General features: G+C 49.6%; 12 protein-coding genes across 12 annotated transcripts; 6 read left to right on the top strand and 6 right to left on the bottom strand.

The window, feature by feature from the left end:
- Positions 1-174: 174 nt before the first annotated feature.
- GT037_009304 (pig-x-domain-containing protein) lies at positions 175-1,943 on the bottom strand (the record flags this gene model as incomplete). The annotated part of the gene is made up of 3 exons (XM_038934351.1): positions 175-1,052; positions 1,117-1,717; positions 1,782-1,943. The coding sequence occupies 3 exons, from the start codon at positions 1,941-1,943 to the stop codon at positions 175-177; spliced, it is 1,641 nt and encodes a 546-aa protein (XP_038783153.1).
- Positions 1,944-2,222: 279 nt separating this feature from the next.
- Positions 2,223-3,249, top strand: GT037_009305 (transmembrane protein 66 precursor; the record flags this gene model as incomplete). Its single annotated transcript, XM_038934352.1, has 2 exons — positions 2,223-2,375; positions 2,437-3,249. 2 exons carry the CDS (start codon positions 2,223-2,225, stop codon positions 3,247-3,249), a joined length of 966 nt encoding a protein of 321 aa, XP_038783154.1.
- Positions 3,250-3,654: 405 nt separating this feature from the next.
- Positions 3,655-5,330, bottom strand: GT037_009306 (uncharacterized protein; the record flags this gene model as incomplete). Its single annotated transcript, XM_038934353.1, has 2 exons — positions 3,655-4,893; positions 4,944-5,330. Coding segments are annotated over 2 exons (1,626 nt in total), but the record flags the coding sequence as incomplete, so codon positions are not given.
- A 1,683-nt stretch (positions 5,331-7,013) lies between these two features.
- Positions 7,014-9,107, top strand: GT037_009307 (two-component system protein a; the record flags this gene model as incomplete). The annotated part of the gene is made up of 1 exon (XM_038934354.1): positions 7,014-9,107. One exon carries the CDS (start codon positions 7,014-7,016, stop codon positions 9,105-9,107), a length of 2,094 nt encoding a protein of 697 aa, XP_038783156.1.
- A 2,850-nt stretch (positions 9,108-11,957) lies between these two features.
- Positions 11,958-14,094, top strand: GT037_009308 (uncharacterized protein; the record flags this gene model as incomplete). The annotated part of the gene is made up of 4 exons (XM_038934355.1): positions 11,958-12,274; positions 12,323-12,538; positions 12,588-13,652; positions 13,701-14,094. 4 exons carry the CDS (start codon positions 11,958-11,960, stop codon positions 14,092-14,094), a joined length of 1,992 nt encoding a protein of 663 aa, XP_038783157.1.
- A 1,336-nt stretch (positions 14,095-15,430) lies between these two features.
- GT037_009309 (uncharacterized protein) lies at positions 15,431-15,852 on the top strand (the record flags this gene model as incomplete). The annotated part of the gene is made up of 2 exons (XM_038934356.1): positions 15,431-15,683; positions 15,737-15,852. The coding sequence occupies 2 exons, from the start codon at positions 15,431-15,433 to the stop codon at positions 15,850-15,852; spliced, it is 369 nt and encodes a 122-aa protein (XP_038783158.1).
- A 273-nt stretch (positions 15,853-16,125) lies between these two features.
- GT037_009310 (alpha beta-hydrolase) lies at positions 16,126-17,180 on the bottom strand (the record flags this gene model as incomplete). Its single annotated transcript, XM_038934357.1, has 3 exons — positions 16,126-16,157; positions 16,208-16,872; positions 16,930-17,180. The coding sequence occupies 3 exons, from the start codon at positions 17,178-17,180 to the stop codon at positions 16,126-16,128; spliced, it is 948 nt and encodes a 315-aa protein (XP_038783159.1).
- Positions 17,181-17,674: 494 nt separating this feature from the next.
- GT037_009311 (zinc alcohol dehydrogenase) lies at positions 17,675-18,670 on the bottom strand (the record flags this gene model as incomplete). The annotated part of the gene is made up of 1 exon (XM_038934358.1): positions 17,675-18,670. The coding sequence occupies one exon, from the start codon at positions 18,668-18,670 to the stop codon at positions 17,675-17,677; it is 996 nt and encodes a 331-aa protein (XP_038783160.1).
- Positions 18,671-19,475: 805 nt separating this feature from the next.
- GT037_009312 (uncharacterized protein) lies at positions 19,476-20,746 on the top strand (the record flags this gene model as incomplete). The annotated part of the gene is made up of 2 exons (XM_038934359.1): positions 19,476-20,098; positions 20,158-20,746. 2 exons carry the CDS (start codon positions 19,476-19,478, stop codon positions 20,744-20,746), a joined length of 1,212 nt encoding a protein of 403 aa, XP_038783161.1.
- A 2,620-nt stretch (positions 20,747-23,366) lies between these two features.
- Positions 23,367-24,486, bottom strand: GT037_009313 (uncharacterized protein; the record flags this gene model as incomplete). Its single annotated transcript, XM_038934360.1, has 2 exons — positions 23,367-23,944; positions 24,177-24,486. 2 exons carry the CDS (start codon positions 24,484-24,486, stop codon positions 23,367-23,369), a joined length of 888 nt encoding a protein of 295 aa, XP_038783162.1.
- Positions 24,487-25,275: 789 nt separating this feature from the next.
- On the top strand, positions 25,276-26,352 carry GT037_009314 (uncharacterized protein; the record flags this gene model as incomplete). The annotated part of the gene is made up of 1 exon (XM_038934361.1): positions 25,276-26,352. One exon carries the CDS (start codon positions 25,276-25,278, stop codon positions 26,350-26,352), a length of 1,077 nt encoding a protein of 358 aa, XP_038783163.1.
- A 147-nt stretch (positions 26,353-26,499) lies between these two features.
- GT037_009315 (uncharacterized protein) lies at positions 26,500-27,401 on the bottom strand (the record flags this gene model as incomplete). Its single annotated transcript, XM_038934362.1, has 2 exons — positions 26,500-26,559; positions 26,610-27,401. 2 exons carry the CDS (start codon positions 27,399-27,401, stop codon positions 26,500-26,502), a joined length of 852 nt encoding a protein of 283 aa, XP_038783164.1.
- Positions 27,402-27,837: the final 436 nt, after the last annotated feature.

Genomic DNA, 27,837 nt, shown 5'->3' on the forward strand with positions numbered 1-27,837 from the left:
GCATTGCACGAGTGTACAACGGTGCCATGGGATACATATGAAGAAAAGTGTAGAAGCATGTGGGGGCGCAACACATGAGAGATACCCAATTGAACCCGCTGAATGACAGCGAAAGATCGATAGAGATCTGACTACCTTGAAGCTTTCCCAACACGTCGTGATGATTGAGTCTATCTACTGCTTCTTTTTCTTCTTCTCCTCCTTCATAGCACCTTTTCCACTCTTACCAAACAACACCCAACACAACCCCGCAAACGCAAACAAAACCACTCCCACAGTGCCCACTTCGACCCACCCAGCCTTGCTTGTATCAAGCACTGGCACATCGATCCACTCCACCAACCCATCACCCTCGGCCGTCTGATTCCTTACCTCAGGCTGCACATGCATGAACCTAGTCTTCGGCCCAAACAGACCCTCATACCCCAGGTGCTTGCGATCAAAAGGATTAGACGTATGCTGCGCGCCGCTCTCAGCCCGACAAGCCCAGAACACTACTGGCCACGGAACCGGCAGTCTAGCATGCGACGACGCCTCAGCAGGCATGTACCGTAGATGCAACGGTATACTGACATTCCAGTCCCCCTCTGCTATCTCACGGTGCGTCGGTAAGCCTTCCCATGCGTTCTCGCCACCAGCACCAAGATCCACTTTGGGATAGTCGATCTTCTCTGGTTTGGGTACGCCAAGTTCGAAGAGCGCAGCGGAACCCCAAGCTGGTACAGCCCAGTCTGGAGCTTCGAGATCTGTAGCGCCGGATAGACTGCGGAGGCGCTTAAGGTTCTTGCTCTTGAGGAAGAGGCTGTCGGAGAACTGGTATTTGTCGATGAAGAGGTAGGAAGGGAGAGTTAGGTGCGTGTGGAGTTTACAGGAGCGGTCGGGGGGTGTGAGATCTTGCGCAGGGAACGTGAGGGTTAGTGTTGGATGGAGGCCTGTTGGTTGATTGAAAGAGGCGCTGTATGTTAGAGGGTGGAGTTTCGGTTGTGCTGTTGGATTTTCTGAGGCCTGGAGAAGGGGGTAGTGGCGGGTTGGGGTCTGGAACCGTGTAGGTTCTGTTTGTGGTCAGTGTTTCGTTATCATGCTGTGGAAATAACGTAGCAAGATGGAAAGACGTACTTGGTTTCTCGTCTTGTCCTAGCACTGTCAAGAAACCTCCAAATTGGATGTCTTCGGGGTCTGCGTTTCCCTCTAGACTTAACACGCCGATCTCGACCGTCGCATCTTTACTCGGCTGCCTGATCTTCTGAGTCCAGCCTTTTTCATCGTCTTTTGCCTGCGCCCATCCAGCTGTGAGAACCACGCCTCTCGAGATGGTGTCGTAGTCTATGTCGATATAGCTTGATGTAGCGAAGCTATTCACCATGTCATAGCACTCACGACTTGCATTCTCTCCGCAAAAGGTACGCTGGAATGGACCTTTCATCCTGTCAATCTCATCTATGTAATCGTAGTACTGCGAGGTAGTTGACATTGAGAAACGCTCCGAGAGGACAGGCATCTTGGTGGAACTGGAAGATGTTGACGAGCATTTCAAGTCCGGAGTGACGAGAAGATGAAGCCCTGAGCATAGTGCGTCTTCCGGTGTATCTGAAAGAGGCGTGAAGAAGACATGTAGACCAGGGGAGACATGTGATGTGAATGGCGGAGTCGATGCGTAAGGTCTTGGGGATGTCCAACGTAGATGTATTTCATGCCATTGCTGAAAGACTTTACTAATCTACGAGACGTGAGCCAGACTGAAACGAATTTGTAGATTGGAATGTCGATGCCACAATACACACCTCTTCAGGCAACTCATCTAGACCGAGTGTGATACGGTGTTCTTTCGCTGCGTGAACATTGTCCAGAGCAAAGTACTGACCGGACTTGTCTTCGCCAACATCAAGCTGATCGGGAGTAAACTCCTCTGGTTTCTTGACAACATAAGTTATTCGCTGTTTCATGGTTATTGGAAGGATGGCTTTCGTGTTCCTCAACGCGTGATGCTCGCGATGCCATGTGAACGAGCTGCGCTAGTCTGTGTTCGGTGCTAGGGCAAGATCGCCCTGTTGGTGCCTCGGCGCTGCGTCATTGGCATTCACTGGCGCCGCCAGCTTCTGGAACTCAGCCTCAAGGCACAAAGACATCTCCACCGTGTCCTTTCACATGCTTTTGCCACTTGGGGACTACTTCAAGTGCCTTGGTTGTCCCTGTTGACGATCTTCTGACCTATCGTGCGCAACATGCATCTCCTCAACTTTCTCTACCCAGCACTGCTGGCAGCGAGTGGCGCTGAAGCCCTCCGCTCTGACAAAGTCAAGCTCGCGAATATACAGAGTCTCACGCTGCGCAAAGACCAAAAGACTTCTGCGCGACGCGTTGATCCAATACCGCAGGTACGAACTCATCCCGCGCATCTTACTGTGCCCCTCAATGCAGCCTACTAACACGTTCTAGCTGAAATGCATTGGCGGGTCAGCACGCGGCCTCTATGAACCCGATGTGATGCGCTGCAAGAACAGCGGTTCCGACTACGACGAAAACTCGATACAATGGACATGCACCGCCTCGCTTCCCGAAGAGTTCAAACTTGGCTCTACCGATGTCATCTGCGAAGGCTACGATTACCCCGAAGACCCCTATATCCTGAAAGGCAGCTGTGGTGTCGAGTATCGCCTCATACTCACGGAGAAGGGGCAGGAGAGATACGGAAAGGGAAGAGGAGGATGGCATGGTGACGACGACGAAGACCGACGTGATGGGCCCAAGACCATGGGCGAGAAGATAGCTGGTGGACTGTTTTGGATGCTATTCGGTGGTGTTGTACTATGGATGATATACTCTGCGTTGAGAAACCGCGCCCAAGGCCCCGATGGCGGCGTAGCAGGCGGCAATAGACCTGGCTGGGGAGGCGGCGGTGGTGGTGGATGGGGAGGAGGTTACAATGATGATAACGACGACCCACCCCCACCGTATTACCCAAACAACCCGAACAATCCTAGCAACCCCAAAGCAGGCTACGGCGCGACACAGGGCTGGAGGCCTGGCTTCTGGTCTGGTGCTGCAGGCGGTGCAGCCGCCGGATGGGCTGCTGGTCAGTTTGGCAATAGAGGGAACAGGAACAACCAGACTGGTGGCTGGGGCGCTGGAAGCGGTAGCGGCAGCCGCTGGAACAATGGTGGTGAAGGAAGCTCAAGAAGTTCATCTGGTGACAGTTTCTCCAGCCCCAGGCATGAGAGCACTGGGTTTGGAGGGACGTCACGCAGATGATGAGTTGATTGAAGATGTTCTATTGGCTTAAGAATGATACCCCTATTTAAACATTTCGAAGGACAGTTTTTATCCTCTTACATCAAGGCACATAAAGTGAACTATGAGTAAGGATACAAGCCCCGAGAATCCGCACGAAGCAGCTTGCTTCTGCTGAGTCTCAGTGTTTCCTAAAGGTTTTCGTCGTATCACCTGTTAGAATACTCGTGTCATATCGTACGTGCATACCTTCAGAGCGCTTTTTCAGCACGAGCGTATGACTGGGAGGACAGCAGGTTCTTTCCCACCTCGCCATGCTCACAACTCCCAACGTGCTTCAACCGCCCCAGCTGGCACTCCTATATGCCGAGATGACCTCCAGGCTTCAGCTCCATTCAGCTTACCCAGCGGCAATGACACTCACCCGCCACTCCCCCAAGGTATATCCTCCTTCTCAATTTTGACACAAGTCAGCCACCCCACCTTCTGTGCCTCGACATCAAGCAAACACTCATTCCGCGCCAAGTCCTCCACATAGATACTCGCCTCCCTCTTCAGCATCGCCAGATCCTCACTCAAATTCTGCACCGCAGACGGCATAACCTGTTCCATCATGCGTCTCATATCTTCATATGGCATGTACCCTTCTCCCTTCTTAATCTTCCGAAACATGTTACCGCGTAAGAGAGGTTTCTTACGATTGTTGTCTAGGCTGATGAGTTCCTGGCCAAGGATGGAGCGAAACGTCGAAACTATGAACCAGGTATCGAATTCTGAGTTTGTCAAAGGTGAGACGGCGTGGTTGTTAGTGCCGCGGCCGACGTGAATTGTCAAGAGAAGGAGTTCACGCTCAACTTCGGCGCATCGTTGATGCAGTTGGAAGCTTTTCGTAGTGATCAAGTGACGGATTCCTTTGGGTAGGCTGGAGCGCGGTGTAGGCCAGGGCCAGCAGGGATGGGCACCACACATGTGGATCAGGGACTCTTTGTAGATAGATTCGTTCTTCAGTGAAAGAGATAGAAGAAGCCATCGTGCGGGATCATTTTTGATTGCACGGAAGAGTGAATGACGGTGTTGGAAGAGCGTTGCGTTCATCTGAGAAGTCAAGTTCGGTAGGTTCTCTAGACAGCCCAAACCACCAGCGATCTTGGTGAGTTGCTCGAAGTGATTGATCGAGGCGGCAATGTTGACAGTTGGCATGTTTATTGCAAAATTGTAGAACGCACTAAAGACCTGATTGTACATATCAATGATGGTCGCGTGTTCTGGAGTGATCCCTGGAGCGGCCTTGGAATCTGAGTCTTCGTTCTCAATTTTGATCGCCATATCGCTGAGTACATCAGACTTGTTGTCTCGGATAAATGACCACTCTTTAGTGGCTTCCTTTTGTATTAACAAGATTTCGCCATCAACCTCTTCAATAGTGTATGCTGCCCGTGTTGCCCCTACCACGGTAGCAGCCATGCCTGATAAAGCTCTGGCGAACCATGACGAGAATCGCGCAAGTACCTCACTATGCAGTCGCCATTGTTTCGGTGGGGTGACCAGTTTTGTCTCGATGAAGACATCGCCGGTCTCAAAAATGGGAAAGAGATCTTTTTGTGCATAATTACCTAACGCTGTAAACGGAGGATGTTGGAAGCCATCTGCGGCATATGAAGAAACCTACAGGAATGTCAGCCAGATTGGTGAAGTTGAGAAGTGGGTGTATGCACCATTGTGCCATTATTATACGTCTCATGATCAATAGATGGAGTCAAAGACCCCTGTGTGACCATACCCGCAAAGTTGGCCATCGCTGGTGGGGTGTGAATCGAAACCCCCTCAAGAGTCTCTGAACGTCTATGATGAGAATGGCCGGGTGAGAGGGAACTGTCGGTATCGTTGGCGAGCTGCGAGCAAGTAAAACAAGAGTCGAAAGGTGAAGATCTCATTCTTGATGGTTGATCCGAGGAGCTTAGAGTTGAAGCCTTCTCTTCCGTGTCACAGTTAGAGTTCCTTGCAACAGTGCTCTGTGAGCTTGTGAAACTAGAGATTGGTGTTGCTGAAGCATGTCGTTTACGTGCTTGCGCCGGGGACTGTGAACGGTTGCGCTTGTCCATGGAGTTATAGCGAAGACTTGGAGTAAGAGTTTATGCAATAAGTGTCGTGGCTATTCTCAGGTTCGCAGTGTGAAGGTGAAAGTAGATGGATGGGGGTAAGATTAGCCGCGAAAAGGGATATGCATCTATATAAACATATAGTACCGGCAAGGGTCAGCTGGGCGGACTATGAGCGGTAAGTTGCCGACTTAGTAAGTCCGCGATATAGCAGCTCAGCACAAGTATACCACCTGTGATCAACTCTGCTATTAAAGCTGCAGCGGTTACCGAACAAAACTGTACAGGAAGTGGTGGTCTCCAGCTGGTCAGCCGTGACAGGATGATAGGACGACTCTTCCACGTATTTTGTATCAGCTTATCTTGTTAGATGAATCCCTGATACGAAACTTTGATATTCCGAACAAGATAGGGCGAAGAAAATACCTAGGTACAATGATTACGCAGCTTCATCTTCGCAACTTAATTGCCTTATATGTCTGTAGGCGTCCAGCTACCGTTTCAATCTTCTTAAGGTGACGCTAAAAACTTTGTATTGTGACCGGATGTCGTGTTGGAAGTGTTGTTGATTGTGGGTGCAAAGAGAGCAGCAGATACGACCTCTTTTATACAATGTTCGACGACTCAATAAGCTTCACATCTATATTATAGTCAAAAACTCTCGTTAGAATTAGCCTAAGATACTATTGGAATAACTTCTAAAGAACACAAAGTATAACATGTGTGAGGAAGAATAGATCGCGGCGTTTATGGTTCATCGCATCCGAGTCTCGATCCAATGTGTCAAAGGAACATAGAAGCTTATATCCTCGATATGCGGTGTACCTCCCGTCTAATTATTGGAAACGTACGTTATTTCTGGTATGCGAGATCTGAAGGCCCTCTAGCGATAGTTCTGATAGTGTGCTTCGGATGTTTGGTGGCGGCGGTTTCCGAGCGTCATTTCAAGTGGTCTAGCTCTTTCGCGTTCGCAGAAAACTACTAATCGTTCAGCGACATTCTGGAAAGTATGCTCCAAATGTTGTTTGTCTTACCAGCAGGGCTACATTAGGCACACGTTGGCCACTATTATCTCTAATAGTCTTAGATCAGCATGCTTCTTGCAACGTACCAATGTCGGAGGCATGTAGGTGCTGCTCGAGTACCAATAAAGTAAGCCCCGCACGCATCTTAGAATGATGACTCCTTCTGTACTATTGTATGTCGTCGCTGGTGATGGTTTTTCGGATGAGTGAATGTTGTTGTCAATGGAAGTTCTGGACCACAGCCCAATGCAGGGGAAACAGCGCAGTAGCGTTCAGAAGAGTGGGGCTTACCAAGTAACAGGTGTTCGAGTGGGCGCATGGCTTTGATGCAGCCAATCGAATTGTGTAGATGTGGCGAAAGCATGCATCACAACAAATTGGGCTTTCCCGCGCATTGCCAGTATTGTTACGAGGTGGGAAACGCATGGGTAGCTATCGGGCGAGGGCTGAATGTGACGTCACACTGTCGCTGATTCTAGATTCGTCTGTCGCTACCGCGGAGGTCACACGAATTGCATGGTAAGAGAGTCGTGAGCCACAAAAGCCTGGTCTGACCCCGGCTGTCAATTCCTCGCCATGCAAAACTCGTACGATTTCTCTTGAACACACCATACGTCTCCACTGTTAACCTAGTGCAGTCTAGCTCAACTGGCTCGGAGTGATGGCCGCGTCCATGAGAGTGCTACCAACACCGCCGTCACCTGCCGCGCTTGACGATCTCCCGTCCCTGAGAACGCACGACGACTATACTGCCGGCAGCCTTGCATACGACTTGATCAGGTTCACACCAACGCCGACAGTCATTCTAGATGCATCGCTCTTCGTGCGTCATGTCTCAGATTCGTTAGTACAGCCTAAGATAAGCGATGTCGGAAAGTCTGGTGACTTACTAACATATCTAAGTTATGTGACCGTTTCAGAAACAAACGATCGCGTCAAGCTTGTCGGCAGACATGCCGACGACATCTTGGACCTCAACTCTACCATTCCAGCATTCGCTCCAGCTCGTGAACTTGTGAGGACCGCATGTCGAACTGGCAAGCTCCATCAGACAACGGTGGTGACAAACACGGGTAGTGCCTGGAACTTACGAGCGGTCCCAATATTGCGTCAAGGAACACTACGTTGCATTCAAATGGAGTTTCTCGACATCACGGAGGAGCACAAGCGGCAGCTTGAGCTCAGAGAACGCTCCTATCACAATGAGACATTCCAGTTGTTGGTAGCCACTATCAAGGACTACGCCATTTTCATGCTAGACCCTACTGGCCATGTGGCAACATGGAATGCAGGAGCCCAGGGCTTCAAGGGATACACACCTTCCGAAATCATTGGCAGACACTTCTCGACCTTCTATTCCCAGGAAGACCGCGACAATGATAAACCATCAAGGGAACTACGAGATGCCCTCCGCGACGGACGATGCGAAGATGAAGGCTGGCGTCTTCGCAAGGATGGCTCAAAGTTTTGGGCAAACGTGGTCATCACCCCAGTATACAAGGACAACGTTCTGCTCGGATTCTCCAAGGTCACGAGGGACCTAACAGAGAGAAGAAAAGCAGAGAACAGTCTTATTGCTGCCTATGAAGAAGCATCGAAGCTCAAATCTGAATTCCTGGCCAACATGAGTCATGAAATCCGCACACCCATGCACGGAATGCTGTCTGCACTGACATTGCTCCTTGATACAAAGCTGGACAATAATCAACTAGAGCTTACACGGATCATCCAAGAGTCGGGTGATGTGCTTTTACAATTGATCGACGACTTTTTGGATTTCAGCAAGCTTGCTTCGGGTAGCTTTTCCATCAGCAACGACATTATAAGCGTGAAAGATGTTATTCAATCCGTGTTTCGAGCACATCAGACCTGTCACAGCCCCGACGTCGAATTGGAGATCGAATTGGACGACAATCTACCAAGCTCCGCCGAAGGAGACTCTTTGCGTTATCGGCAAATAATCCAGAACCTTTTGTCAAATGCAACCAAATTTACCGAGAAAGGCTACGTACGCATTGTAGCTCGCCTGCAAAAAGAAGACGACGACTATTCCACTATCCTGACCGAAGTGATAGACTCTGGTATTGGTGTGCCAGCAAGCGGTTCACAATCTTTATTCACCCCGTTCACGCAAATTGACAACTCCGCCACTAAGAGATACAAAGGCACAGGACTAGGTCTGAGTATCTGCAAATCTTTGGCAGAACTCATGGGCGGGAACATTGGCTTTCATCCTAATCCTGAAGGTCCTGGCAGTGTATTCTGGTTCACTGCCAAGCTTAAGAAATGTAAACAGCTGAAGGCTCTCGAAGTTCTCCAAGAAGGTATGGCCGGATTAAAGATCCCATCACCCGCAGTGGTCGACCCCATGGAATCACTGAGGACGGTGGCTGCCGACAAACGCCTTTTACTTGCGGAAGACAATGTTATCAATCGGAAGGTCATGACACGGATGCTCGCAGGTCTGGGGTTTGAGAATGTAGATACGGCATCGGATGGTAAAGAAGCAGTGACTAAAGCTATAGAAGGACCAGGATACGACCTGATTTTGATGGACGTCAACATGCCTATCCAGGATGGTCTCAGCGCTACCAAAGATATTCGAGCGAAAGGGCTACAGGTGCCAATCATAGCTATGACAGCAAATGCACTCAAGGGACAAGCCGAATCTTACGTTGCTAAAGGCATGACGGGATACATCGCCAAACCAGTCGATAGGAGTCTTTTGGTGAAGCTATTGCTCGGATGTTTGTAACAGCTCGCTGCCGGTTGAAGCAGTAAGAAGAAGAAGAAGAAGAAGAAGAAGAAGAAGAAGAAGAAGAAGAAGAAGAAGAACCACTTGTAAATCACGGGTGTCAGTACACTAAGGCTCGGCGTTATGCACATAAGCAGCGTTGTGGGACACGACCGGCGCACTACGATGATTCGGACGATGGGGAATGCCGGTAGCATCCACTACCAGTAAGACGACTGTGGCCTGCATATCGAGGCTCACTCCACTCACCGATCAATTCCCAGGCTGCACGGCGAAGTTGGCACTGCCTAACCGATCTGCAAAACGACAGAGATGATACTCCAACATCCAAAATTGCATATCCGTCTGGTGTAGCTATACATGGGTCTCAATCCAGACGTAGCTTGGAAACTTCCCTGCTGTCTTTCGGATTCCAAGATGAGAGGCGTCTGATGCGACTGCCTTTACGTGTGCGGCGCCGTGCCTACGCCAACCGGCAGCCCCGCTGAGAAGCTCTCCAATCGTACATACCAATAGTTTCGCGGAATACTCCTCTTCATCGCCAGATGCTTTTCAAGACGCTACAGATCGTCTGACAAAATCGTAGTGTCGACGCAAGCATATACTTAGTGCATGTGTCTGACGTTGTTAGATCCAACGGTTATAGAGCCCCTCTTTACTGGGGTTACAGTCCGCACCGGGCTTACCTGATTTCTCTCACCGCCTATACCTGTTGTTCTTTCTCTTACGCAACGTCTTTTGTTACACCAAACAACGTATGTAGCTATAGTTATCGACTTCTATAAGCCCTCAATGATCGGCTCGTAGCGACTTGTAAAAGTGGAAAGAACGTTGTAGGCCAAGCCGTTGCCTGCTTTTTGATCATACGAATCCTATCGCCGTGGCTACATCCAGTTCATACTAACAAGTCGAAAGCGTATTAGAGATCGGAGTATTGTGTACAGGTGGGGCGTTCATGCAGGGATATAATACATCGGGAGCGCGGGTAACTCCGCCTCGCACTCCACACATCTTCAGCCTGCATCAGTTTGCTCACAGTACAGTGGACGCTCTATGTGCAGATACGATGAAATACTTGTGAACTCACACCTGCACGAAGATCTGCGCCTTGTTGCGTGTTGCCCAAATGTCCATTGTCGACATCCAGTACTGAGTACGAGTACCATGCAGGTGGTTGTGCATATACAGCGTACCAGACAGCTTACGCATCTCTCTACCAAAGGACGAACGTCGCATTACAACGTGCTCACTGGAATCTCGTACCAACTAGGAATAGTACGGGCACCTATTGGTCAGTTAAACTTTTGTTTCGCCCCTCCGCATACTCCAAAGCGCTTTTGTGTCAATAAATTAAGAAGCATTTTAGAATTGTATCGGTGGTAAACACGAATATGCTACTACTAGAAGTAATGCATGACATGTATTTCTAATCTTTCTTCAGGGCAACAAAGACACGAGGCTCCTTACAAGCTCTACCAGTTTGCAGACAACACCAAGTGTGAGATATGGAATGGCGCGAACGCAGCAACTGGAGCATGGTGGTATTAGAGCTTGTTGACGGCCAAGCTGCCACTTATCCTGACGTCGGGAAGGCTCCCAAGCCTTGATGCAGGCTGATTGGAAAGTCTCGTGAGCGCTTGGGTCAATTCCAGCGGTCGTGATGAGGTCAGAACTATAGAATGCACGTTGGCATTCTCATTGTCCTGGCAAGGGCTATGAGAAGCTAAGACACTCTTTTAAACAGTAGGGAGCTCTAGAATAGACAACTCAACATCTGTCTTAGGAAAAACGATTGATAAACATGGACAGTGTGTTTTGAAAGTGAGCGGATGAGCGAACTATAGGAGGCTACCTACGCACGGACTGTAGAACACGAACTGTGCCTCTACCGGCCCCCAAAGGAACCACTTCGGCCCTCTGTCGCGCCAGAGAACACTACACAGTAGATCTGAGCGTATGAACATTACTTATCAACAACAATCATCTATCGCATGGAACACGGGTCATTTCATGTCTTACATTCTCTCCGTCCAATCAACATCACTAAGAAGTCTCACGTTGCATCGAGAAGCTTGATAATTGGACGCTCACTACGACACGAAGCCATCCTAGTGGTCTTGGGTACTTCGCCCCGTCGCAATATATTTTGTGCCCCAAACTGGTGTAGGAGCTGCTCTCTTCCCTCACCTGAGGGTGGCTGAGCGTCATCGCTAACCCTTGCTGCAGATACCCCTCGCCGTTAGGCTTCGATGGTTGACAGGCACGAACTCCCCACGAATATGGCACAGTACTCCTCAATACTGCGCCGATAGAATTCGATTATATGTTTACCTGCTAGATAAAGTTGGCATGGAGTTCCCACATTTGCTGCACCTTACCGTGGAAGCCGACCCAGATAAGCATCGTCATTAGAACTACAGCCTCTTAGCACCATTGCAATGGTCTTGTCTTGATACGACTTCCGACCTTTCACGAACGCCAGGTCGGTGTTCCTGCAGCTAGCTTTATTGCTCAGTCCAGAGGCTAAGCACATGCAGGCATACATCTACTCACAAGGGTGTGATCGTCTTACTCTATCGACTCAGCCTCGCTACTACTTTGTTTGCATACGGAAGCCCTCACCGGTGTTCCCATGGTGGGGAGACCCCCCAAAAATGTTTAATATTTGGCAGAAACACAGCAGCAGCTCGACCATATCATACACTCTGCTTTTGCTTTGTTTTGATTCCATGTGACACTTTCCCTATGGCTGGAGCTAGCAAGCTAGAATCAAGATTTTACGTGATTCTAGACAACGATCAGTTCAGTGTGTCTGCCTGGGTCGGAAGAACAGTTTGATACAACGCTATCATGGAGAGCCCTAGACAAGTTGAAGTCAGTTTGATGGACAGGCAAGAGGTCCACGATGATAGTCTTTCCGTGCGATTCGATGCGCGTCTAATCCCAAACCCGCTGCCATCGCCAGCACCCAGACCGGTAGCAGAAAATCATGGTCCACGGAGATTTCCTAATTGGGAAGCGCGTCGCATTCATACGTGGAAAACTCCACTTCTCATGGTTCTGTTTTTCCTTGTTGGCTTAGCAATGAGCATGGCACATTGCATCTTTTACCCGAAACTCAAAGATCAGGTGGTTGGGAAAGCCGACCAGCAAGAGGAGAAGATAAGGTAGTATAGTGTTATCACAAATGTCCTGCAGTTGACTGATGGCGTCAGATTTGGCACTGGCTTTGCCTTCCTCGCCCAGATATGCCTAGGGGCAAGTGTGTGGACTGCGTACACTCAGTGGCTATGGAGGACCCTCATGAAGAAGGACGTGACTTTCGAAGTCCTAAATTCAGCTTTTGGAGCTGAAACATCGATACTGTCTTTACTCAACGTCAACATGTGGAAGAGGCTGAAGGTAGGATCAATAATCGCATTCCTCGCATGGTAAGTGACTCGCTCTACCTGCTGAGCTTTTTTTTTGACGTGTATTCAGGGGACTATTGATACCGCCATTCTTTACACCTGCGACTTTGTACATATTCGAAAGCACCCAAGTTGTACACATCAATGCAGCTATGCCGTACCCGTCCATCGCAAATGTAAGCGCAGCGCATTTGTTTACCTATTCGCCACCTTCTATACGCGGAACAAAACAATACGAAAACGATGTGAATCGAATTTTCACTGGACCAAGGACCGTCATGAACCTGTTGGCTACTGCCACGTCGTCTCTCGGCGAGATACTACCACTAGACTTGCCTTTCAACAATTCAGCCTATTCCATCAATTTCTACGCTCCTGTCATCAGGTGTGGGGATGCTAACGATACGGAAAGATATGCCATAGACGGTCTTCTGAGGGAAGAGATGAATGTCACACGGGGTACACTAAATGAAACGGCTAGTGCATATTTCAGTTTCGTTCCCACCTACAACAGCAACGGGAGTCTTACAGCAGTGTCGCACCCTCGTCGACAAATACCTTCAACACCGATGAATGAACTCTGGATGACATTTCTGCGACCTGAGATTGACGGCCAGGGCGAGCGAATCAAGACTCGTCATTATCAAATCTGTCGCCCGCACAACGCATCTTACAATCTGGAAATATCGCAGTATCATGGCCTCCAGAATGTTTCGGCCAAGTACGAAGTCGGCGAAACGATTCCTTTCCCGAATGAGAAGCCGAACGAGATCTCAAACATGACCCAACACGCATATACAGCATTCATGTGGGCTGTGTGCGATCAACTTGTTGGGAAGCTTGCATGGATGGATGATACGAGTATCAAAGATGAGCAGCAAGCAACAGCTCAGTTTGGTATCATTGACTCGCCCATTCAGCACACCAGTTTGCTGGGGTCCGTCGACTTGGATGCGTACTTCGAATTTGACGAAGAGAAAGAATTGTACAAAGATCAAAACATGTCGACAGCATTCGATTTGAGTGATCAACGACTGAAGGACAAAGCCATGGCGAGAAATCGGACACTAGATGTCTTGATAGAAGAGTTGAGCTCCAACCTGACAGTCAGCATGATGCACAACCGCCTACTAACGTAAGTAGAGCGCCATTTCCCAAGCAGTGCAAATACTGATTCGTCTAGGGATATGGCCAACACGACCGTCAAGCTTACCACCGACGTAAACCGCTACAACTATAAGGCCTATGGCTTGTTTGTCCCCTATGCTCTCGCTAATGCGTTCGCCCTTGTCTGCGTCATCCTTGGGTTAACATCATATGTCCGCGATGGTGCCATGCCAGGAAAGAAAGTGCAGGATTACTTGCAAGCTATGCATGATCCGAGGTTCCAAGGCAGTCCTGCTCAAAACTGCAGAACACCGAGCTTGAGTGCTGTTTCTGGTTCACTCATTCCCCTCAATTCTGTAGCTTCATCTGAAGGTTCAGGAGAAGGGAGAAGCAATGAAAGAGCAAGAGGTTCTCAAAATACAAGGTCATCGAGTGATATGAGCAGAGTCGAGAGTGTTGAGATCGTATGAAGAACGCGAAATTTCAATCACCACTTGAATGTATCGTAGTCGTGTTCACCACGCACACCTTCTTGCATGTAAATCCACTAGTCCGATCATAGCGTATACGTGCCACTGTACACACTCTGCATTTACGTGTCGACATTCTCTGATGGCTATCTTCTGATCGAGTATCTGGCCGACGCCGCTTTCCAATCGCAAGGTCCAGAAAGCGAGCTCAATAAGCCTCCTGCAACCTGTATGCTCACCAACCTTGACTTCGACAAATCACGGCTTGATCTAGGCTAGGAGCGGAAGGTCGCGGAAACTATACATCCCACGCGGTGTCAGCGCGATGGGCCGTAGACATGCATGCATCTTGCTTAAGCGACTGCGGCCCGCGTTTTCAGCTCGATGTTCACCCACATTGTCGTTGCCACGTTCCTGTAGCGAGAGTCTTTCTACTGATGGCACTGGTTCAGTAGTTCCTTAATCGTGGAATTTGTTGGGACGATGACCATTGTTGGTGTAGATGTGGCGACAGGAACTGAGTTGGTTCACTGGCTGTAATTCTGGTGAGCAGCCACGTGCACAGGTAGGTCAGTATACCAATGAGCTCAGTTTTATCCATGTCAGCTTATACATAGCCAAGGGTATGACAGATGGACGCAAATGCTGCGTAGAATCAAGAGTGGTTGTGGTGGTGATGTGTATGTAACTCATGTACCAAATGAAGCCAGATGAATGCTGCATGGAGTTATCATTTCCGAGCTGAAGTTTTAATAGCCAGTTCTGACGATTGGGAACCAGCACATGTAGGCCGGAGTAGAAGTGCGAGTGCTGTAGGCTAAGGTGACCGCGAGTCAGTCTTCCGTCTTATGTGCGAATGACCCTCCCTTCCATCATCCACCAACATAAGTGCATGAACCAAGGTTTCCTCGGCAGAAAGTATTGGTCTTGAGAGACGAGTGATCCACCACCATTGTCGCGTACGAGACACTGCATGTTGAGGCCAGATCGCATCTCTTTCTACGCCGTGGGATACCTGCATGTCCCGACCCACCCTTCAGTTAGCGAGGCATAGAATCGAGATTCTTGGGTTCTCAATAGACCTCACAAGACTCTACGAAGCGGCTTGGAAGTGTGTGACCTCAACGCTAACAGTTGGTGGCGGAGTGGGCCGACCTAGGTCTTACCAGATACTATACCAATAACGCAGTGTCCAGAAACTATGTTCGACTTTGAACCAGCGCCAAAGATGTATAAAGAGCAGACTTGACATCTCACATGTCTCCTCATCAGCCCTTTTCACTACTCCAGTCCCACATCGATCTCTTCTATATCTCATCCTCGACCAGCATTCACGATGCAACTCACAAACATCCTTGGTCTTATCGCCGTCCTTGCGGCCACGAGCGCAAATGCTCTACCCAACCCCTCCACCATCGTAGAGCGCCAGTCACCCGGCATCGGCATAATCCGTTTCTACGCGGGTTCCGGCTGCGAAGAGCCATGGCTAGAGGACACTGTCTTCTTCCAGGGTGACAAGTGTCTCAGCAATGAGTACACAGCACCGTATGGTAGCTTCAGGGTAGAATCAAACGGATTCACTAGGACAGGTATGTAACAGCGTCCTTGTGAAGATTGGGCAGCAAGCTAATGTGAGGAACAGCCCGCTTCTTCGTTAACCCAGTCTGCAATGGCTTTGGACCTGGAAATTACATTGACGTTCTTCCCGGAGAGACTAAGTGCTTTGCTGGCAAGGTGACTTCGTATAGCTTCCTGTAGATGCAATACCAGGGGGCGGTGGATCGTGAGGAAATCATGAGAGGGTGCGCGATGCAGGGCGAGAGAGGTTGGCAGAGGGATGTGAGATGCTACATGAATTAGCTGTAGGTGTGCCTGTCGCTCATTAATGATTCAAATTTGTTTGAGAAACCACGTCCCCTTATTCTCTTGTACTGGGTGTTGCACTGCTCGACATAGAGGAACATGGTTCGTCTTGCTAGTCTTTTGATCAATGGCAAATGATATTTCCTCTGTTGTATCCTGCTTGGGTATCTATTCCTTCTCCTGCAAGAACTCCACAACCGCTGTGAGGTGTTAGCAGAGTTCAAGATAGGATCAACATATGCCTGCATACCTTTGATGAACTCCTCGGGCTTCTCACTGATGACCCAGTGTCCGCAATCTATGTCGACCAACTCAAACCTTGGGAAGAAACGACCGATGATCGGAAGCGTCTCGTCGCTAACATAGTGGCTCTTGGTGCCTCGAATGAAGAGCGCTCTCTTGCTGAACGACGTCTCGTCCGGGTTGGTGAAGGGGAAGTCTGCCATATTGTCGAGCGCCTTGGTGAGAATGCTCACAGGTATGCGGAACTTGAGAGGTGTGCCCGGTTCGCCTCTCATGAGGTTAGTCAACAGGAACTGGCGAACTGGAAGGTCCTTTGCGTAAGGCTCCATAAGCTTATCGGCCTCTCTTTGACTCTTAGGCTGCGACTTCTCGACGTGCTGCATGCCTTCTGCGTACTTTGGGAAGTCGCTCGATAAAGCCGCATCGACTGGTGCATTGTCCACGGGTATGATGTTGGCGCAGCAGTCTGGGTTCCTGAGAGCCATGGTCATGACTGCCTTTGCTCCCATCGAGTGTCCTATGAGCGTCGCATTCTTCAGCTCGTGCTTCTCGAGGAAGGCTTCTACGTCTTCGGCGAGCGCGGTGTAGTTGTGGACCTTATCGTGCGGGGATTCGCCGTGGTTTCGTGTATCGATGGCATATACGGGCCGCTTGAGGACGCGCGCAAGTGCACTGGAAGCGTCGTGTTAGTCACAATCCAGAAAAAAAGGTCTCAGGGTCGAGTCGTACTTTCCAACGCCTTGGTTGTTCCTCTTGCTCCCGAACAAGCCATGGACAATCACAATCGGATCTCCATCGGCCTTGCCAGAGTCATCATGAAGCCGGTACGCAAGGTCGACGACTCTCAAATTCGCCGATGCGTGGAATGACCGCGTCCATGTCGGCGCTAGAGTCGCATTCGAAATCCGAATGCGATTGCTATGTTTTGGAAGAGTAAAAGCTGCCGAGAGAGGTTGTATGCTTCTGGTTAACACGCGCATGTTGAAAAGTTGACGATCGTGAATTTCGGAAAGCTTCCGAACTTTTTGTTTCGCCAAGCCGAACGTCATGCCGCATCTTGCCGGTCTGAGCATCTCCTTGTTGCTTCCACCCAGCAATCCCATTACTCTCTGCTTGGATTGGACAGTGTTTGTCGAACCCATTTTCAAATCAGGCGTGAGCGCCGGTTAGCGTAAGGCAGCCGTACAAGATGGGAGCCAAACATTGGCCTTGCGCAACGCCCAAGGGCTTGTGCAATGTGCTTCGACTGATAATATATTCATGGGTTCAACATTGGTACGTGTTGCTTTACAGACTCGAAAGTTACTCCCGCCGACCAATGAGGTAAGCGGTCACTCTGCATGGAATGACGAATTTGTTAAACAGAATATCTTCATATTATTCATTAAGTCTATAAAACACAGCTGAAGTACTGAAACCCGAGAAAGTACCAAATCGCTCAAATGAGATCTATGTGCGTACGCCCCCAGTTGTCTCAATAATCTTTGACATGCACAACAACTTTGCCCTTCGCCCTCCCAGTCTTCAGCTTCTCATAAGCTTTCGGTAGTTCGGAGAACTCCCAAGTCGAGTCGATAATTGCACGGAGCTTGCCTTGCTCCATATATGCCGCAAGCTGCTCAAACGTTGCAGTGCTCGGATTGCCGGCGACGAAGATGTACTCCCTCTTCCCCCAGCTGAGGAAACTAGACAATTTGTTGCTGATAAATTGCACTGCGGCACTGAAGTTCATACCGATACCTACTTGGATGAACTTGCCCTCTGGTCGTAGGAACGCGCTCGACACCCGATATAAGTCTGCTGGTGCTCCGACGTTATCAACAACCAAGTCGAAAATCGTGCCGTTGTCCTTTAGTTGTTGGACGATTGGGCCTTTCGTGTAATCTATCACCTCATCTGCTCCCAAGCTCTTGACTAAATCAATATTCTTCGTGGAAGAAGAGACAGTGACATGGTAACCGAGTATCTTTGCGAGTTGTATCGCATTTGTACCAGTACCTCCGGAACCGCCGTTTATGAAGACTTTATTGCCGGGTTTAGCATAGGGTTCCAGCGCGGCGTATACTGTCATGGCCACACTCGCAATGGATACGATGTCGTCGCCCTTCAGACCCTGCGGTACTTTTGCTAACAGATTCTGTGGTACAGGGAGGTACTCTGCCAGTGCGCCATGTTTGCCTCCCGGGGCAAGGCCTCCGTAAACTATATCGCCTTCCTTGAAGCTTGTGACACTGCTACCGACTTTTGCAACGCGGCCATAGACGTCTAGGCCTGGAGTGATACCGGAGAAGACCAAGCGCGCTACGATGGGAAGTTCAAGAATCTTGTAGTCGATTGGGTTGAGGGCTGTCGCATGGCTCTCCACGAGAACTTCGTCTTTCTTGATGGATGGAACTGGGATGCCAGAAGATGGGATTGTAAGATTTTTCTCCATTGGTCCGGGTCCGGAGTTGAATTGCCATCCGCGCATTGTGTTCGCCATTTGGTAGGTTTGAGGAATGATGTGTAGTTGAGATGGTGTAGAGGATGATAGTTATAGGTTAAGTCTCAATGAGAGATATTAGAATATGTGTTGTATGATCAGAATGTGTTTGCTGTATGTGAGTGATGATGATGATGATGGTGAAGATAATGATGTGCAAGAACGACGATGCTACCGTTGTATATATACTGGGTTACACACTACCATGCAGGCAATTTCGCCCTCGTAGCATAGAGTTTGGAGGATCATAGCCTCGCGTGAAGTGGCAGAAGCGAGCAGGGCGAGCTTGGTCATCCCCATGATTGTCAACTGAAAAGGCGTCAAGCACCGAAGCCGAGCGACGATAAGATGGAGATTGCGATGACAGCTGCTGCAAGTAAGCAGCCTTGTCGTCGGGCGCTCGCGAGAGCGAGGGGAAATCTCACGTAAGACCAACGGTGACAAATGGTCGATGCTGATAACGCTAGTCGAATCCGGTTAGAGGCGGACAAATGCGGGGTTCGCGTCAGTCCGAGTAGTGTCTAGGTATTATCACACGAATGCAGAGGAAGATTGCACGATCCTTTCGTTAAATGTAATGCTCGGTTTCAGGAAAGGGACCGCGAAAATTCTCCATCAATGAAGGAATGATGAAAGGTGAATGTTGGTGCAGGTGGTTATGTAGCGTCCTATCACTACAGCGCTCAACACTGCCCGCCTGCGCAGACCAAGAAGGCTGAGCAAGCCACATAAAGGAGCTTGTCCAATCTTTCGCCTCAGAAGACCTTTTTCATCCTATTCTTGCCCCGCGATCATGCAAGACGACAGGACACTCACGTTTCGAGAGATCCATGGAAGCAGTGAAGCTCTTCTTGCCGCAGTCGAAGAGGTTGAGCGCATTGCACTGATAGAAAGCAACGACACAAGCCCATTCTGTTTTCGTCTACTGGAATTCTACCCGCGAGGTGGATCCGAGTATGATTTCATCCTCACGCCCACTCATGACTACGAAAGAAGTGCGTTGAGCAATTACCTTACGGTGTCTTATGTATGGGCGTACGAACAGCCTCTTGACGGGACAAAGATCCCCGCTTATCGCATTTGGGACGGTACCAATCTACACAAGCCACCTCGACCCCTCAGAAGCCCTTCGATCGTCTTCCATCGTGTTGTACAGTTTGCTCGATCTCAGAATATCCGGCGAATTTGGCTAGACCAAGAGTGCATCAATCAAGAAGATCCGACTGATATAGAAAGACATCTGCAGGACATGAACAGAATTTATCAATTCAGTCGATTGACCGTGGCTGTGCTCTCTAAAGCTGTTGAAAACTGGGCGATGGCGGTGAGATGTCTGAATCTCGGATGGACCAGCGACGAGCAAGATTTCGAATTGCTGCAATATATGACTCAAGATCCGTGGTTCACTAGATCTTGGTGAGACATATATACACCATTCATCTACAAGCGAGAATGATTTTGTTGACTCTCGTCAGGACGTTTCATGAACAACAATGCGCCGACGATGTCGTTTACCTGCTGCCTATACAACCGTCACTAAAGAGCAAGCTTGCTGAAGTTGCGCCACATGTGGTTTTCGATCATGATGCCGTTATAGACCATGATATGGTCTATTATCGCCTTGCTTCGCCAACGAAGCATGGCAAAAATGACCCACTGCTCCAACCATACTTCTTGAGACATAGTCAAGGCGGCTGGATGTCTGAGAACATTCCTGGTACTATTGATACCGTCTACAAGAAGATACAGGGACGCTATAATCGTGTTTTATCAGATCGCATCCAAATTCTAGCCAATGTCTGCGGTCTTCAGTGGAAGCTCAAGACAACGTTGCTGAACAACCCGGCGCTGAGTTTCAGCACATCGCTCTTGGTGTTGGTCATGGCAAATACATGGCCAGATCTGGTCGCTCGAGCGCACCAATACCAAGAACTGGAACACTACCTTATGGAGAGAAGTATTGGGATGCTTATGCAAGAAGTAACTCGTAAGAAGTATGCACAAGACGCTGCTGCACTTGAATGGCCTTTAGTTCTAGGTCTCATATCGGATTCAACTGTATGAATATTCGTATTCCTTGTTTCGAACGTCTCAGATGGGTTTGGTACTCAGACAGGAAAGCTGCATAGCTCGGAGTAATCCTTAATCTGATCGAGGGATTAATACGCATGGTACTCGTATACCGAGACAGGAAGCCCCTAGCCATCTATCAAGAAATATCCCACGCCACTGAGTTTCATCACCACGATATCTGTAATGACAAGAGCAATCGTCATTCTGATCCAGATCCTCGTCGAGAAGGCTTCGGTGTTATCTCTTCTGTGTTGCTCAGAAACGCAGTCTTACTAATAATCGTTAGAGAACTCGTCGTTCAAAAACCCTTTGTCACAGCAACAGTGTACAGGAGTTCTCTGCCCTCTGAATCGTTCTGTAGGTGTCTGGAAGATCTGACTCACTCAGAATGAGTGAATATCCGTTGAAAGCATACCGTATGGGGTATGACTGATTTATACGGAGTCGAAAAAGTTGGCTCATTTGAAAGGCGAAAGTCAGCTTGGAGGAACTTGATGAGCTGGCTATATCAAGCTTTTTTACGCCTGAAATTGAGTCGGACGTATTTCATAAAGGAGTTCTTCATTCTTCCAACCCCTAAATGGGTATCTGAAAGAGTTGTATCGTTTATACTACGCCGGGGTTCGAAAGGCTAACACGAGGATACGGTTTCAGAATTGAAAAGCAAAGAAGTGCGATCCAGCGAAGCGCGTTTCAGCGAAGTATGATTCAGCGAAGTGCGATACAAAGAAGTGCGATCAGAAGAAGTCGTACGAAAGCTCGGAGGTCCCCGATTGGGGCGATGGCTGTCGTAGTGAGAACGTTCGCCCATTGATTCGAGGCTCACACGTCGAGACACGGTGCGAAATCGTGCTTTGTAAGAGCCCCTGACTCTGTCTACATCTACTCGGTGTTCATGGTACTTCTCGATGTAGGATTCGTATGCATAGCGTTCGGTACAAAGTTTACCGTCGGCACCGTCGACACTGATCTGTCGGGCTAAGTATGACAACAGAATGCCAACCGGTGCATCCATGAAGTCATTTGATAACTCCTTGTATCTTTTCTGTCGTTTCTTCTGATCAGGCCAGACATTTGCGAATATCAGAACCACCAGACATGTGCTGTAACTATATTGAGGATGATCAAGCTTTGTTGATGCTAGCCTGTGGGCAAGGTCGCAGATGTTCGCTAGGATTGCAAGCTGGCACAGAATTCTCACACTGCTCCATCTGCTCGTAGAAGTCGACAATGCTTTCAAGTATCAATCTCCTGGGCGCCGGCCTCGACCTGCTGTTATTCATATGATTCGTCATCTCTATCTGCTTCTCCACTGACACCGCGCAAGTGATAGAGGTCCATCCTGCGATAGTCTACATCCTTGCTATATCGATACATAGATCTTCGTAGACAGTCGATTCTGCAGAGGTTTGAGCTGTGATAGGAAGGTGTAGTTCTACGTGCTCTGCGCTGAGCTTCTCTTGGAAAGCCCACGTGCGAGAAAACCATCTATCATCAGACACATCGCAAAACCACTTTCGGAAGGCAATGTGCTGAATAGATTGATCCGTGGGTTCGCAAGAGGTAGATTCCAGTAATGACTTAAAGTGACCAATGGTATGCAAGTCGATTCGACCACTGCTTGTAGCTAGAACGGCAATGGTAACTTTGCTGTTGGAATAGATGCGATGCATAACTTGCAAATGCCTCTCAACATCTGTTGGGTCATCCTGGTGTATACACTCTTGGTCAATCCATACGTTTGTGTAGCCTCGCGTGCGCGCGTATTGCACCGCTCTGTGGAAAACTATAGGCGGACATCGCGGTGGTCGTGGAACGTTTGCATTATCGGAGAGATCCTTGATTCGATAATCCGGGACTGTCAAGCCTTCCGAAGACTGCTCGAGCAACCACGTATATGAGACAGCAACATAAACGCTCCCAGTTCGATGTGTACTGGCATCTGTAATGACATAGTCGTGGTCAGTCTTGCTATCGGGGCATGGTGTAATGAATCGGAGGCGGATAGGTACATGGAATGGTCGTTCAATGAGGGCGACGCGTTCGATTTATTCAACGGCAGCCAGGAATGCGTCCTCACTTCCGTGGATCTCCCGAAAACTCAGATCTGTATCTTTCTGCATCATGGGGTGGTGTGTAGACAGGAAAGTGCGCAGGCGGTAAGGTCTGGGGTCTTGTGCGCCTATTCTTACTCAGCCCCCAAATCTACGTGTCTTTCCCAGCCCCGCATGTGATTGGACGCCACTCCAGTTTTCAAATTACATACCAAAGCTTTCGAGCCAGGACATTTTCGATCATCAGGACCCATTAATGGCCTATGGGTTCGTTCAGGAAATGAGATCGTGGAGCCCGCAGTTGGCGATGCACGTCAATGTTCTGGAGTTAGATTATTCGGTCACCGATCCTTGAATGAATATTAGGTTTGAGAAACACGCTGCTATATCAGATGCGTATGTACGCATATAGGAAATCCATTGAATTAATCCTGATCCGTTGGCGCCGGCGCAAAACAAAGGTATAAGATAACAAACTTGTAGGGCTTGACATAACCTCGTCAGTACTGTCCCCCCAAGATCCTAAGCTGAAAATCACTCTTTGTGAGACATGATACTCATTTCTTGGTCAGGATCCCACTCAGCGCACCTTCGGCGGCCTTCTTCAGCAACTCCCGATCCTCGTCACTCATATGGTCCACCTTCTCCACAAGCAACTTCTTTAAGAACATGTTCTCTTTCTTTAACCCATCATTCTCAGCTTCGAGCTTCTTGGTTCGATCTTGCATTTCGCGACTAGTCTCCATGAGTTGCATCTCACGCTGCTTTTTCTTCTGACGGAAACGTGCGGATGCGGCTTGGTTACGTTTTCGCTTATCTTCTTCCGCCTCGACGACAACCGGATCGTTGAGGAGACTTGCGTGGGTGGGGTCGGGTGATGTGGCTGAAGATGTGGATGTCGCGTTACTGTCGGGGTATGGCGTGCGATAGGCGTTGATGCTAAAGCCTTGCGTAACAGGTGAGAAGCCCTGGAGATCATCGAAGCCAATCTGAAGTGTAGAGTCGTGCTCGAAATGTTGCGGGATGTGTCCGGTCATGGTCGGCATTGTGGGCGAGGTGTATTGCAGGCCTCGAGATGATGTTAGTGACCATGGTATGCGGGGAACAGAAAACAACACAGAATACGCGGTGATCGCTGCGTATTTGATCGATGGAAACCCTCGATGCAACAGCAGGCGTCTGTGCACAACTTGCATACACACCTCCCTAGGCGGGTATGCAGTTGTCGCAAGTCCCGTCGGCGCAATCGATCACGTGCAGCTAGCGAGAGCACGCCATTCCATCCTGAACAAACGTCATCTAGTCCCGACAACTCAGAGACACGGGAATTACGTCCACAGGCAGCAAACGGGCCTAAAGGGAGGTACAAAGAACTCGTTGAGGATGAAGTACGTAGAATATGATGAAATGAAGATAAATAGAGGGGTCGCGCTTACCTGGAGCCGACACACCGCTGACGTGCAATGCATACGCAAAGTGCTGATTTTGCGCGATATCGTTTTGGGTAGGAATTTGCAGTGGTTGTAAGTGCTGTCCACCGGGATGATATTCGTGATCGTGATAGAGATTGGAGGCGTCGAGGATGTCGAAGAGATCATGTCCAGAGGAACTCCCACTCGCATGTCCGTCGGTGAAGGTCGGCTGCCCAAAAGCTTGCTGACGATAAGTTTCCGACATTACTCTCCATCGGCAACATGCGTTCTCGCGCAATCGCGTCTTTCCTTTTGTCGGTCGTGTCCTGATCGTCAGTCTCAAGGTCTGGGTGTATGTTCGTTGTTGAGCTTCGCGCCGGCCTTTTTGGGGGTCGAGGATTGACGTTCCTCCCTGCAGGAGCGGCGATGGTGTGCCGCCCTATAAGAACCACACAAATGCCCACCAGCATGCGCTTGTGGGAAGCGCACCCCACTGCAAGAATCGCCTTCTGGCAGCCATGGAAATGGCGATCGCGTCTGATTGCGCCATATTTCTGATACGATTGCAAAAGCCCTCCACGCTTTTACCTAAATCGCGCCGCAGAAAAGCGTCGGATTGCAGTGCGCAATATTCCCGGGCTCACCTCGTGTGCCCAGAATCATGACGACCGGTGCTTCGGTGGGGCGGGTAATGCATGAGGCGTCAGTGGGTTGCAGTGAGCTCGCAGCAATGTTCAACCCGGGGCGTTGGGCAAGGTCCAGGCTTCGTACAACACAGTCCTGTTTTGCCTTCCGTTGACGCACTACGGCCAGCAGTCTCTGCGGCACATTGTTTGTTTCTCTCCAGTCTCTTCTTGTTCTACGATGTGTCTGAGACATTGGTCGATATATGTCCGAGTAGCGAGCACATAGCTGTGTCAGATGTGTCGTCAACACACAATGTCAGCGCTGTTTGCAATGCTAAGAGTATAAAAGGGTATTGCCAGGCTGTTCCGAGACTGGAATAGGACGTTTGCGCCATATGAAGAACTGAGAAGACAACATATATCCCAACATGAAGACGCAGACACACTATGCGAAACTCGGGCTGGCCCCAAATGCGCCTCGGGAAGTGATATTAGCAGCGTACGAAGCGCTGGCGTTAAAATACCATCCCGAGAAGACCCTTGAGCTAACTGCGGATGAACGTGCTGCGCATGCCACAGCGTTTAGTGATCTTCAAGAGGCTTTTGGCGTATTGAATGACGATGTCCATAAGGCCGCCTACGATGCTGCACTGGCCAGGGATGAAAGCGAAGTCGTTGACGAAGTGTCTGCCTTCCAATATCATACACAGCCTATGCTCACGATGCAAGAACGGTACAGCTCGATGCGCCTCCTCGCACGTCAACAGCTCGGGCACTGGAGAGTTCTACGCGAAAAGCGACGGGTGGCGGGGGCATGCTTGAGCGTAGCTGACTTTGAGAGTCTAGTGAAGGTCTGGGAGGATCTCGAGAACGAAAATACAACCGATCCCCCGATGAAGGCTCGATGTGCTATTCTTGCTCACGAATACTCGGTGGAGGTCGATATTCGCGGGCGTGACCATGAAAACTCATTGAAGAAAGCGTCAAGATCTGGTCGCACACCGACATTACTCACAACGCCGGTCGCTGTGAATCATCGTCCAGTGACGACAAACGCGCCCATGGAATCTACCACGGCCGTACCTGCACCGTCGCCGAAGACATCGGACGTGGCCGCACGATGTACCCACTCTGACATCTCGCTTATGCCTACGCCATTCTCTCGCTTGAAGGCGCGAGCCGACGAGCGTAAAAGGGCCGAAGAAAAGCGGGCTGAGGAAGCTAAGGCCCGAGCCCAAGCACGCAAGGAAAGAAAAGTTCAAATCGAGGTAGCCAAGCAAATCCAGCTTGAAGAAAAAGCTGCCTTTGTCCGCGCCGAGAAAGAGAAGCAGAAAGCGATGGCTGAGGATCGAGCCCGTCTGAAGGCTGAACATATAGCAAAAGTTCGGGCCAAGGTGCGCGGAGCATCGATTGGCATTGATACGGTCGATGATGAACTTTATCGCTTCGGGGTACAAGAGGAGTCGTTATCGCATGGGAGTGATGCCTCCAACGAAGGTATGTAGGGAGAACCCAAGCTGTAAGCAGACAGATGTTCTGGTAAGTGTGACCTCAAACATGAGCACTGCCGTTGGTAGATGCACTGAAGACTGCGAACAATAACACTTGATGCAAACGCATCAAAGTAGTTTCGGTGAACGGGTTGCAATGGGCTATACCGTGTATCGCATAGTGACGCGTATGCCATGGACGTGATTCTCCCAACCTCGTCTCTAATTCATGAATTAGTCAATGGAAACGACGTCCACATAGATAGGCTCACCTTGGCTCTCGCCCACACACAGATCCAATCACCATGTCTCAGTGAATCGATGAAATCGTCGCCACGGCCAGCACCTTCGTTGCCTTCCCACGTTGGATTATCCTTACAACCCCAGACAACGCGGTACCGGCGAATGTAATCGCCTTCGAAGATTGAAACAGCTCTTGCGACCTCGTTCCCTTGCAAGTACCAAGCGTGTTGTCCTTCGATACCCATTGGGCGTGAAGGATCGTCATGCAAGAACGTCATGGCCTGCATCTCATCGCAGTGCAACCTCTGCGACTCTGTTGTCGAAGAAGGGCGCAGCGCATTTCTGAAGCCAAGGTTACCGCACATATCATCTATCACGGTGTGGATGTTGCTTTTTGGATAATCGTGGTCGGCGAAGCTATCAGCCACCATATCATTTATCATGTAGTCCTGCGGAGAAGACGGGCGCACGATAGAGACCTCAAACCAAGACGAGGTGTCGAACGTGCCGATGGTATCTTCTGTAGTCCAACCTTGGTCGTGACTGACGATTAAAAACTCGATTTCTCGGAGTTTGCTTGTTTCGCGATGCGCGATTTCGGGCCTGTCAATTACTATCCTCAACATGGGCAGCGCAGCGGAGAAATCGTCGGAGAAGTCCTCGTCAAGGAGTACTGTGATCTGGTCATTGACGTGTTTGACTTCGACCCAGTAACGGGCTTTATCCAGGATATCGAGAACGAGTTCATTTGGGAGACCTAGGCGGTAATGGAGGAGGGCACGGGTGCGATGAACATCACGACGGCGGGGCGCGAAGGGCATCATAGGGCTTTATCAGTTGGCGCTTTCGGTCGGTCGCAGCGCAGTGCGATTAAGCTTGAGAGAGTAAAGAGGGTCGTGTTGGCATGTGTGCGAGCGCACCCAATGGCAGATGGGCTAGTCGAGAAACCGGTTTAGTGTCGCCCGCAAATTTGCCCCGACGAACCGAGAGTTACCACGGATCGGCATGCATGACAGTTGTCATTCGGCCCTGCTGCCCTTGTTTAGCTGGATTCTTATTTGGACTTCAAAGGAGCAAGTTGAAGGAGGAAGTTTGTTGGTACTACATATTCGCCAGTTGTTGTGGTCGCCATGCTGCGCGTAAGGGAGCTTCGGTGACTCACCGGAAGAATCGCATGGACCACGTTACAACGCAGTATCTCCGAAACACATCGGATTGTGTGCTTCCTTTCTTATACGCTAAGTGACCATATACCAT

Source organism: Alternaria burnsii (assembly GCF_013036055.1).
Source record: "Alternaria burnsii strain CBS107.38 chromosome Unknown 700, whole genome shotgun sequence".
NCBI classification, from domain to species: domain Eukaryota; kingdom Fungi; phylum Ascomycota; class Dothideomycetes; order Pleosporales; family Pleosporaceae; genus Alternaria; species Alternaria burnsii.